The sequence below is a fragment of the Vanacampus margaritifer genome, chromosome 2, assembly GCF_051991255.1.
Source record: "Vanacampus margaritifer isolate UIUO_Vmar chromosome 2, RoL_Vmar_1.0, whole genome shotgun sequence".
Taxonomy (NCBI): domain Eukaryota; kingdom Metazoa; phylum Chordata; class Actinopteri; order Syngnathiformes; family Syngnathidae; genus Vanacampus; species Vanacampus margaritifer.
Window position 1 is genome coordinate 42628026 of NC_135433.1, and position 12840 is coordinate 42640865.

General features: G+C 37.3%; 1 protein-coding gene across 1 annotated transcript in view; it reads right to left on the reverse strand.

Moving 5' to 3' along the window:
- The window catches only part of LOC144044766 (BMP/retinoic acid-inducible neural-specific protein 3-like), a 30004-nt gene extending 19796 nt beyond the window's left edge, over positions 1-10208 (reverse strand). The window contains exons 1-2 of the mRNA XM_077559372.1: positions 9844-10208; positions 9455-9752 (exon numbers count right to left, since the gene is read on the reverse strand). Of these exons, the coding sequence (XP_077415498.1) occupies positions 9455-9720 (266 nt within the window). The 5' untranslated portion in view covers positions 9721-9752; positions 9844-10208. The remainder of the gene's footprint in view (positions 1-9454; positions 9753-9843) is intronic.
- Between the last annotated feature and the right edge of the window lie 2632 nt (positions 10209-12840).

Genomic DNA, 12840 nt, shown 5'->3' on the forward strand with positions numbered 1-12840 from the left:
CATAGGCTTGCATTGGAATGAGATCACCGGAATTACTGATGAATCCGAGTTTGGCATTTATGGGAGAGGCAAGAAGCAAGGTGCCCCTCAACTGAATGAACAAAATGCCAATTAAATTAAAAAAATAAAAATCCTGCAGAGACGAGCTACACGCACTTGTTTACTTCGTGGACCAGGATTCTTCGGCACATACCTCAAAGCTACAGCTGAAAGTAGATCAAAGCCAAAGAAAACAGAATATCTCTTAGCCAAAGCCCTCAGCCTCATTTAACAGTTTAGCATACAACTTTAGGCTGTTGAAATCATCCCAATAAAACGGCTCGTTAAGTTTAGCCCATTTCAGCGAAAGAGCATTTGTTAATTGAACCAAAAGGAGATAGGCGGACATTGAAAATATATCTGTTTTCAAAGAGGCAACTTTTGCAATAAAATGATGGTCTTTAGAGAGAAACAAAAAAAAACACATAGACTGTTTCTGAACATTGTTGCGCAGTCTAAGTCATTTTAACTGCATAATATCGATAAACAATATAAATGCGCTCTCCAAAAACGGTGCTTTTTTCTGTTGGTGTAGATTCTCAATCATCCAGGTGAAGGTATTCCGCAAACTCAATCTATAGGCAAAAAGACTCTTCTTTGTTGGATGGATGTTTTTCTGGTCTTCTGAACATTCAAAGATAACTGCAGCAATTATGATGTTAAGCTAACAATGTAACAACAGCAGTTTGGAGACTGAATGCACAATTTTGTGGCAATTTTGCCAGTGCATGATAAACATTTGGAAACAGGTGTCAAAGTTAGAGTGACCAGATGTCCCGCTTTCACCATAGTCCTGTTTTTGAACCTTGGGTCCCGCATTACGGAGGATTTTGCCAACCTCATTGTTTTGTTGCGATATTAGACAGGTCCCGTCCCAACATCCCGTTTTTGCCATGTGTATTTCAATCACACAGTTGCCATAGCGATTAATGCGACAAACCCATTAAAAGGGAATTTAACTGTTAAATTACATCCTATTCACTTCCAAATTTACGCTTGTGTTGTCATATCGGAACTAGCACTACTTCCTGCTTCCATAACTAAGAATGATGGGAAATTTAGTCCTACTGAACGAGCACTGCTTCCTGCTTCCATAACTAAGAATGATGGGAAATGGAGTCCTTCTGTTGCAGTTGTGGGTGGTCCGAGCTGAGCTTTTCAGGCAGCATGTTTCCAATCCAATTACATTTCTGATATTTCCGTCATGCAACGCAATGCAAATGCTTCCTTTACAAAACAAACGGCGCATTGCATTTCTTTTGCCTGTGCCTAGCATACAATCAATGCAGATTGTTATAGGAGTCAAACGACATTTCATCACATTTTAAAATCAAAACAATCCTCAGAAATCAAATTACAGCGATTCAAATTTCATTTTACTGAGTATGGCCGCCATTTTGGCTTGTGATGTAAGCTCGGAATTGACAATAACTGGCGAGACCAGGGTTATTATAGTTTTGGAAATTTCATTTTAGTTAGTTTTTATTTCGTTTTAAGTTTTGTTTTTTAAATTTAGTTTTAATTAATTAGTTTTCAGGGTGGTTCTGTTAGTTTCAGTATTAGTTTTCATTAAAAAAAAAAAGTGTATTACTTGTGTGCAATATTTAATAAACACCATAGTAAAATGAAAAAAGTAATTTCTTACCTAGCATTGCATTTCGGCTGAGTTAAATGAAAAAGCAGGCGAGCCGAGCCATTGGAGACAAAAGTCAAGCACGCAAAATTGTCACCTATTGTCATCTGAAGGTGCTTTTCTATTGGCTGTTGCTAGATGATATCACATCTGTGTGACCCACTTTCTTATTCTGGTTAATATCGAAATACATATACTTAAAATCAGATTAAAGAATAACCCCAATGGTTCATGTGTTAAATGAATGACCAAAAACTCAAACAAAGGACATTTTTGTTATAATTATAGTTAGTTTCAGTTCGTTTTCAGTTAGCCAAAAAATGGTCACAATAACGCCAAGGGTTAGTATTTTCGTTTTTATTTTATTTCATTAACAAAAATGTTTTTTGACTTTTAGTTTTGGTTAATTCTAAAATAACCTTGGCAGAGACTGAACAAAAAAAGTTTAGATAATGGTGGGTGTATTGACTTGTTTAACGCTGCTGAACTGTCAACCAAAATATCATTTAGCATTAGCTAAAGTAACATCCCCGACCCATCCTCGTCGATGAAGAGGATTCGCGTCCGAGTTTTTAATTCTGAAAATGTAGTCACCCTAATCAAAAAAGTTTTTTGGGGGGATGGGTTGTTCTCAATTCAAAAGGGTTGCTTGCAAAAAACGTATTTAAACATATGTCACATTCAGTTCTTCTGTCATGGAACAGGACTGATGAGTTTGCTAAAGCTCCTCCAAAGAACTGTGTCTCATAGTGACACATTATCCCACAATTCTGATTGTCAATCCAAACATTCACCGAGTCAGCTATAAAACAACACCATTTTGCTAGGAGGACAAACAATTGGTGCATATTAGCGTGTTAGCGTGTTAGCCTCTCCGCGTAAGCTGAAATTGCTTCGGCGGTGTTGTTGCCCATACATCAATCTTCAGTGACACAAAAACTCCCATTTTACAAGATCATGTCAAAACATACCCTCAGTCAGTGTTTCACTATCAGCTACCCCTCATTGAGTCAAATCAGTGAACATGCTATGTCGGCTGTAATTGGAGATTGTGCAAGTACACCCCCCCCCCCACACACCCCCCGGAGACACACAAGCATCCCAGTAGGGAGTCTTTCTGCTTCCCTTGCTGTATTCACTACATGATTTCCACGTGTACACAGAGTGCCATGGGTGTAAGGAAGGTTTGAAAATATGATAATGCTGCAACTAAGCTACTCTCATTATGCGCTTCTTGGACACAAATGTCAGTGAAATCTGTTATTGTCCTGTATAACTCTCCCACAGTGCCACGAGCTGCTTGCGCTGTGTAACGCGCACTCCTTCTGCGAGGCAATCGCTGCCATGAGGAAAAGCTACTCAGCCGAGAAATAATTGGGCAACCGGGACAATGTAGAGTATGCAATTACGGCCAATCATTATAACGAGGGGACGGACTCAGTGTCCACGTCTGATGGATGGACCGATGGGCGTTGAAGACCCATCCCCAATTTGATTTTATTAAAAAAATAAAATAAAACAATAATAATAATAATAATAATAAATAAAAAATTTATTTCAACAAAAAAAAAAAAGAGAGAGCAATGATGATGACATGTCAAATCGGTAAAATTACCGAATGAACAATACTGAGCTCTCCAGGAGAAAAAAAAAGAATAAAAAAAATAAAAAAATAACGAGGGGACGGACTCAGTGTCCATGTCTGATGGACGGACCGATGGGCGTTGAAGACCCATCCCCAATTTGATTTTATTTAAAAAAATAATAATAATAAAATAATAATAATAATAAATAAATAAATAAATAAATAATTTCAACCCAAAAAAAAAGAGAGAGCAATGATGATGACATGTCAAATCGGTAAAATAACAGAATGAACAATACTGAGCTCTCCAGAAGAAAAAAAAGAAGAAAAAAAATCAAATAAAAAAAAAATAACGAGGGGACGGACTCAGTATCCACGTCTGATGGACGGACCGATGGGCGTTGAAGACCCATCCCCAATTTTATTTTATTTTTTAAACCCCCCCCCCCCCCCCCCCCAAAAACAAAAATTCAAAAAAAATAAATAAATAAAAAAGAGAGAGCAATGATGATGACATGTCAAATCGGTAAAATTACCGAATGAACAATACTGAGCTCTCCAGAAGAAAAAAAAGAAGAAAAAAAATCAAATAAAAAAAAAATAACGAGGGGACGGACTCAGTATCCACGTCTGATGGACGGACCGATGGGCGTTGAAGACCCATCCCCAATTTTATTTTATTTTTTAACCCCCCCCCCCACAAAAAAAAAAAATTCAAAAAAAATAAATAAATAAAAAAGAGAGAGCAATGATGATGACATGTCAAATCGGTAAAATTACCGAATGAACAATACTGAGCTCTCCAGGAGAAAAAAAAAAGAATAAAAGAAAATAAAAAAATAACGAGGGGACGGACTCAGTGTCCATGTCTGATGGACGGACCGATGGGCGTTGAAGACCCATCCCCAATTTGATTTTATTAAAAAAATATTTTTTTGCTGCCAGCAATTCCATCAGTAGGCAAGCAGAGGATTGTTTGCTAAGGAATGTACTCCATCCTGAACATGGCAGATTATTACATGCACTGTGAGCAATCAATTGTGATGAAAACAACTCAGTGGAGAGAGAAAAGGTGAAACGGGGGAACATCCGAAGAGCAAATATACAACGTAATCACATGCTGCCGCATGAATGGCAAGCACAACATGTTGGGCTCTGTAAATTGTACATCACAGAGGTCAGAAAGGTAGCAGAGCGATGCTAGCCCCGAGGTAGCTTCATATTGGACATTCAGTCAGTAGAAATCCATAGCGATCCCTTTGGGTAAAATATATACTGAAGGACTCCATAAGGATAATTTGGACTCCGAGGTACCTTTTCCAGGTATAACTGTAAAAGTCAAGTGTCAATAGAAGCAAAACTGGACCTTTGAGGAGATTGCCAAAGTAGTGCTTCTCTCGCTTTATGTTTAAAGAGATATAAGGTATTTTTCTACATGAACCATGAACACCCTCTTTCAAATTATGAAGTCAAATAAACTGGAGTGCTGATATTTTTTTTAGATCACGAAACTTACAAAAGTTTGGGTAATTAGTTTCCCAGGTGAGTCTAATTCGCAGGTGGAAAACTCAAGGCCCAGATGGGCCTGATCTGGCCCACCGGCACCATTTTGTGGCCCACAAAGGCAAATAATGTGCATCAATTTCATTGCAAATCGACTTCCATTTTAACAACACTAAGATGTGAGATATTGCAAGCATTTTAGCTCCCGATACCTCCTTTAAAATAATGGAAAAACAGTTGAATAAACAATTGTGTACTGGCTTCTGATTTATCAATTTGTTGTGCATATCTAGAAGTATAAGGTGATCATACATTTATATTAGTTAGGGTTAACCCTAACAGTTATCACTTCACCATAAATACGATGTGGTCCACCACAAAAATGAGTAGTGCTCCTGTGATTATCGATTTAGAATTGATTAATCTATAGATTATTTAGTCGATTAATCGACCAATCCAATTCATTCGATTAGTTCATTTTAATTTTGTATTAAAGTGTATTACAAAAGCATTCTTCCCCCTGATTACTGTGTAATGTGTATTAAGCAGTGATCACTGTTTATTTCGTACTTTATATTTGTACAGTGAGTAAAAAAATAAGTGGCGGGGGGTGTTTACCGCCGATTCGGTCATTGTTTTCCAAAGTAAAAACAAGTTGTTTGCTAATGTCTTATTTTGTTTAAACACAGAAGAAAATCAGTCTTCTTTCATGAAGGACTACAGAAATCAGTGATCAATTATTGTTGATGTGCTGAAATCAGCGGATTTGGACAATTTTAAATTAAAAAATGTCTGCAAACGATTACTCGATTATAAAAAATAGTTGTTGATTACTTGACGATTAATCAATTAATTTTGACAGTTTAAAAAATGTGCTTGAAACCCCTGGCTCTAATTAATAGAAAATGAATTAGGGCTGTTGTGCCACTTTATTAGGCAAATCACAGTTTATGCATAATGGCAAAAAAAAATCTCTCTGCTGATGAACAGAAAATTGTGGACGTTTCAAAAAAAACATTGCTGTTAAATAATTTGTGTGTGTCTCAGAAAGCGCATTAAGGACGGTTTCTGTTGGTTAAAGGCATCATGTTATGAGAACAGCCGTTTTAACTCCGCTGATTGATTTGAAGCAGGTATGTCACTGGAGTCGCAAAAAGCTCTCAATGTAAAGACATAAAGCTGTATTTCAGCCACCTCCAATCCCTAATTCACAAGTAAAAAATGTTCGCAGGGCTCCCAGATACATGAAAACTAATTTCCTAAGAGTTTAACAGACGACTGTTCTGCCATTAGGATGTTGGAGATGCATAGAGGTCTGAATTGTTGATGGCTGGCAAACATGTCCTTGATGCTATGATGCTAGTCTGTTTCCTGGCTACTTTTGGTTGGGTTGCCCTTGAGCAGGGCAGCATTCCCAGCCCCCAGCTCAAGAGGTACCGTTTGTGCATCCCTTTCACTCTGCAAGGTTATTTTAGACAATGGAAACTAGCAAGCAAGATAACAAACTAAAATTGAAAACAAACAAACAAAAAAACATGTATTTAACAAAGTAACATTAAAAAAGAAATGCTTTTGAAAAAACTATTACAAAAGTGTCCTTCGTTTTCATCATTGGCAATTAATTTAATACATCACGAGCCTTTGTGGTTGATTTTAAATTTCAGTTGTATTTATTTCAGTCTTAGGTAGCAGCCAATAAAAAAGCATGCCCAGATGACGTCACTCTGAAGCGACAGCCGTGCTTGCTCCTTGCTTCCTCTTCACTATAATGGATAAATAAGAAAATTAAATATATAAATGTACATTTAATTATAAATTTGGATATAAATTGAGATATAAAATGTGAGATTCATTTGGGATTAATCGTGAGTTAAATATGCAGTTAATTACAATAATCGACTAACACCTCTAATATATATATATATATATATATATATATATATATTAGAGGTATCAGTTTATTTACATTTTTATTGTAATTAATTGCAGATTTAACTCACTCTTTATGCCTCAATTTATACCAAAATTGAAAATTAAATGTACATTTTTTCCCCCCTAATTGTTCATACTCTTGTTAACATAAAAGTGGGAAGAAATGTTAACCTAATAGAAACAAGGTTGTATTTTTAGTCACTGATACAGTAAGTTCATAACAATTCATAAAATTGTTTTAAAATAAAAAATATGCATTTTCTGAAGTTACTGAATAAAATACGTCTCACATAAAAAGATCAAGCTGCTTAAAATAAAAAAACAAAAGTTATTTTTTTTTTAAAGTGCAGAAGTTTTCTTTAAAAACTAAAAGTAATAACATTAAACAAAAAGGCAAAATTAAGTATTCAAAAAATAGTGCTGTCAAAGTTAAAACATTAACTGATTAATTAATCACAAAAAATTGCGCATTAATCATGAATTAACGCAGATTAATTGCACTATTAATTTTTACAGATGATCTTTTAGCATGACAGCGGATGATAATTACATGCATTAAATGTAAAGCATTTAATAAATGTTTGCGTATCATTTTTAGAACATTTTGAATATTTGTTCATCTCAAAATATTGGGGTCATTTTTTTCCCATTTCAAATTAATGCAAGTAAGAAAAAGAGGAGAATGAGCGTGTGCAGTGGATCAAAATATGTTGAAGACGTCCTCATAACATTAAATGCCAAAAGAATGAACACATAACCGGTGCTCTTCAAATTTGGTGGGACTTTTTTTTGTTTGTTAAAAAGGCTTTTTTACGAAGCGATTAATCGTGATTAATCAAAATTCTAAAATGCGTTTAATCTGATTAAAAATGTAATCGTTTGACAGCTCTAAAAAAAAAATACAATTAATAAAAACAGACAAACCTGCTTTGAAACAAATCTTAAACTAACTACTTTTAAAAAACTAGTCTCAAAACGAAATAAAAGCTAACTAAAATGAAAATGGCAAAACTATTATAACCCTATCACTCTGACATCTCTCCTTGCATGCCTAAATGTGTGTGCTTGGTTCTGTGTGCGGTCTACAACACACATTATATACAGCAGTGTGTAAGTTGAATTTTGCCTCAAGAAATCATTATCAGTATATTAAAAAAAACAACAACAACAACATAAAAAATGTCCCTGGAGGTTGCAAAGTGGTTTTTTTCGTGTTGAAATAAAAGGGAGTGATATAGTAGGCCTTCAGGATGCCTGAAGGTGTCAAAATGACCTCTGCAAAATATGTGGAATTTCATACTCGCCATTTCGTGTCACAGTGAAGTAAAGGAAAAAAGAACAGAGCCTTCCTCTGTAAAATAATTCTCATGCAAGACAACGCATCAGGCCACGCTGCACAAATTACCACTGACGCTTGAGCTGCTATGGGTAGAATGGAAGAAAATCTCATAGTGTGGCCACATGCAAGTCCTCATTTCATCCCTTGACCTCAACCCTATTAAGAACCTGTGGAGCAACATTAATTGTTATTAATTATCTGTAAATATTATAGATTTTTGTCAGTTTTACCCCCTCTATTCATTTTAGTTAAATAATAATTTAGAGTACTGTATTTTGTTGCCTGTACTAAAAACATACTATTGTCATTGTGGTGTTGTTCTGTAATTTATTTGAAAAATATTCACTGTAGATTATTACATATGCCTAATGATTTTAAACAGTGTCTAATGCAACACACAAATGCAACATCATTGCTTTTAATTTGTTTTGAAATGGTGACTTTTTGTTTTATAATTTAAAAAAAAGTTAGCAATGTTCATATTATTCCATCAGCATGCCAGCAACAGCGTCACAAGAAAATTAGCATGAACCAATAATGCTAATTCTGACCTTCCAGTCAATTTCAGTTGTCAATGATAGTATCTACTATAGTAGATATAGTTTCCCATTAGGGATGTTTGATGCCACTTTTTTCAGACCGATATCAGTACTCAACTGTTAGGTAGATACCACTACTACTTTGGATACATAAAATCCCCACGGGAAAAAAACAAAAACAAAACAATAACAGGTGATTTTAAAGAAAGCCCATGAAATAAATGCCTATTTAATTTTCTATTTTTCTTATTTCTTAGTTCTGATTGTAAAACAGCCACGATAAGGGGACCAATTTTGGTATCGGCTTCCGATACATTAAAAAATGGCTTGGTATTGACCCGATACTGATACCTGGTATCAGTACTCACCCACCCGTTTCCAATTGGAAGACAAATCGATTGCCTTGAATAGGAATGGAAAAATATCTGAATGGGCCAAAACATGCACATTAAAAACACTTGGCATGGACAGACTCGAGATTTCCATGAAAAAACATTGCCGAGCAACACCTGGGTAAGAAATTGAACCGATCCGCTTCCTGAATTCAAATGTGTTGTGTGCATCGTGATCCCAGCATGTAACTTGAGCAAATATTTCTTCCTGTTCCTTTTCAGTCCGAATATGTAAAAGCAGCTTGGCTGAATTTCACATATCTCAATGTTGGCAGGTGTGATACCTGCGAGGGCAATCCTGAGAGTGGGCAAGCTCTCAGTACATTTCGACAGCAGCTGCCTTCGCTGATTAATTCCACTCTGGCATTTCAGTGCCATGTTAGGTGAGATGAGAAATCGCATGCACACACAGTGCACTGCCCCAAAAAAGCATCAATTATATATGCTTCACACTCCGTACACACACACACACACACGCACACACTCTCTCACCTGTAGATCTTGTATCTGGTGCTAAAACCCTGCTGGTGCCTCTCCGCAGCCTCAGTGAACTCCAACGACTGGTGGAAGGGTCCTTTATCCGACAGAAGCCATGCTAGCGAGCCGCCGAGTGAGCCGCCGGCCGGTCCAGTGGCTGCGTCTCCGGCGGCGGCGACGGCGGCGGCCCGCGGGGTCCAGCAGCAGAAAAGCCAGAGGCCGACAGCCGCGCTCGTCCATAGCAGAGACAGCCGCTTATGACTGATTCTCTGACGGCTCATGCTTCACCCAACGACACCTCATTCTCTCTGGACTGGGAGGGTTGAGCACAAGACTTTGCTGAGAATTAAAAAAATCAACAACAACAACAACAACAAAGAATTGAAGTGTTTTATAGGACTCACCTGACTTTGCAAAGAAGACCAAATGATGGACTCTTTAGGAAATAAAAGCCGCGGATGAAATTCTTCCTGTTCCCCGCATTGAAATCGCAGTGAGTTCTTTCTTTTCAACTTGAATCTGCTCTTGTTCAACTTTGTCACAAGGACGCAGACCCCCGGGTATCCGCGCATCCGAACGAGATCCAAACATCCGACGTCTTCATCCCCGCATGCATGTCACATAGCATTAAACGCTGTCCAAACGCTTGTTTTTTTCCCCCTCCTATTTTAATGCAAAATTCTGCGTGCACATTGCTGCAGCAGCTGTTCTACTCCTCCTCCTCCTCCTCCTCTTCTTCCTCCCTGTGCTGTGTGAGCTGCTTGGTGAATGAGCGGCTGCTTCAACACAGAGAGCTTTTTCTCCTTACCCCCCCCCCCCCCCCCAATCCAACACCACCTCTCTCTGAGCCAGTGAGGGAGAGGGTGATGTGTACAGTCTCAGTGGATTGCAGTTCTAAGGACAGCAGGATGATAAGCATCAGGAATGCTTCTATCAGTCAACACCACCTTCACACGATTCATCCTCATTATTTGGGATCACAGCATGTTCCACGGGCTTATAAATGTGTTAAAATGAGTCCTGTAATAGGCTCATTATCTCCCCTATTTTTCCATTTTATTGTCCTGTGCCACAGCTTTCCAGCTGAGGGCTTGCATGACTAAAGACATCTCATATGAAGATGACATGCACCGCTCAGAGTAATTACCGGCCATTATCAAACAGCGGGTTTCTTGATATATTCAAGTTAATCAGCACATTTGGATTTTCTCAATGATTTCTTGAAAATGTCCATCTTGTCTCCATCTTTTAAGAAACATGTCAAATCTCTAAATTATCAAAACTCAAACTGTACTCCCACCCAAGATGGTGATGTGTGAGACAGCAGTAGGAGCAGGTGTTTATATTTTCTACCTTCCTTGCAGCAACATCACTTAATAAATCTTTTAGACGCGTGAAAGCTTAAAGATATTATATTATAAAGTAAAGTAAGTACACTTGCAAACGAAGGCGGAAGAGACAGCTGGGACATGCACTCAGGGCAAAAGTATTGGGACGGCTTCACATTACACTGACAGGAGCTTTTATGACATTCTGAATACACACATACAGTGAACCCAGCCCTGCCACGAATCGCAAAAATCGGTAAAATGTGCGATAAAATCCCGTGTTTAATACACACCTGTGTATAAAAAGACGTCTTTCTTCTCCGTACTTGTGTATAATACGGTCCCTCGATTTGCTTGTATCCTTTGTATTATCAGAGTGAATAATTTGAATGAATAAACATTCAAAACATACCAGTAAAGTGTGAATGCTTTAAAATCGAAGTAAAAAAAAAAAATACTTCAAAGTATTTTTAGAATCATGTTTTCAAAAATCTTGTTCTTGCACTGTATGCTCTTTTAGTCATTTTAGTCAGATATTTTGTAGTTCAGATTTTTTATTTTGTTTTAATTACAGTATGCAAAGCAAGGGGTTGAGTTATGTTGTGCACGAAATGCGCTATAACGTGATTTACTTATTTATTTACAACCCCTACGTACTGCCTAGGTCAGGGCTGTCAAACTTACATTGATGCAGGGGCCACTTAAACCCGAATTTGATCTAAAGTGGGCCAGACCAGTATGTCCATGGTCTAATAATGTAAAAATAACGATAATTTTATAATTTGGGTGCAAATAATTTTCTTAATAAGTATACATTTTTTAACTAAAAATTATTCTTAATTAAAAAAATAATTAAATATTAAATTAAATAATAATTATATATATATATATATAAATGCAATATAATCTGAAAATTTGTAAAAAAAAATTTGCAGCAGATTCTGAGTAGCAGCCAAATTTCTGAATGTCATTTAAATGGTCGTCAGTGCACTTTTCAGTGGACAAGATTGGCAACAACAGTTAATGTTACTGGAAAAACTGCAGTTTGTGCTTTGTCCCCATGGGCCAGATTGGACCCCATGAGGGGCCAGTTCTGGCCCGCGGGCCGTCGTTTTGACACCCTTGGCCAGGACTGGACTGGCCCTGGCATTTTGACTTAGCCCCCCCCGGCCTAGCCCGATTCCTGACCACTCTTGGCTACCTTGTAGCTCTGTCACTAATGCTTATTGGTTCAGTTTAAACTCTATATTGTAAATGGATAAATGGGCTGCTCTTAAATTGTGAAACGGTCTCTTGGGGTAAAATAATAATTGAATAGCACCACAAAGGACACCGGCCCACCGGGCATCTACCCTATACGGCAGATGGCGAGTCCAGCCCTGCCCTTCGCCTAGATACAGTTTTTTTTTTTTTTTTTTTTAGTGAGTGCTGTTCACAGGGTTTTACAGTAATTAATGTCCCCCAAAAAAGGTTTAAGGCACTAAAATTACCTTTTGATACCACAATATGGTGGTAAAGGACTATTTTTGTCTAAATGACACTCCTCAACTCACTTCAACAGTTCCTGGCATGAGAACATTAAACAGGTGAATTAAAATAAATAAATAAATAAATAAATCAGTGAATAGACAAATTCAAGAATGCCAAACCAACTCCTTCCTTTGAAGCAATAACTTGGATTTTTTTTTTTTAAAGTTTTTTATCATTCATTCCACAAGAATACTCTTGAGGTCCTTGAGGACCTTGGCCGAGAGGGCCTGGCTCACAGAAGCATTAATCTTCCCCCGCCAAACTATTTATTTGGCACATTGCAATCAGGCTGCTTGTATGTTTTCTTTTTCTTATTTTGACCAGTCAGTCAGACTTATCCATCAGCCTGCCTGATGAGAAGTTGATTTCAGTGTTGTGTGGCAGAGTGTTTACAGCTGCAATGCCAATAATCTCCCCAAGCACAGATCTTGGGCACACAAAGCGCACACTTTGCAACATTTTAAAATTGCTATTTCAAATGCCTGAATATGTTTGTTTGCTAATTGGAAACAAAAATTCACATGAAGATTTTTTTTTTTAAGG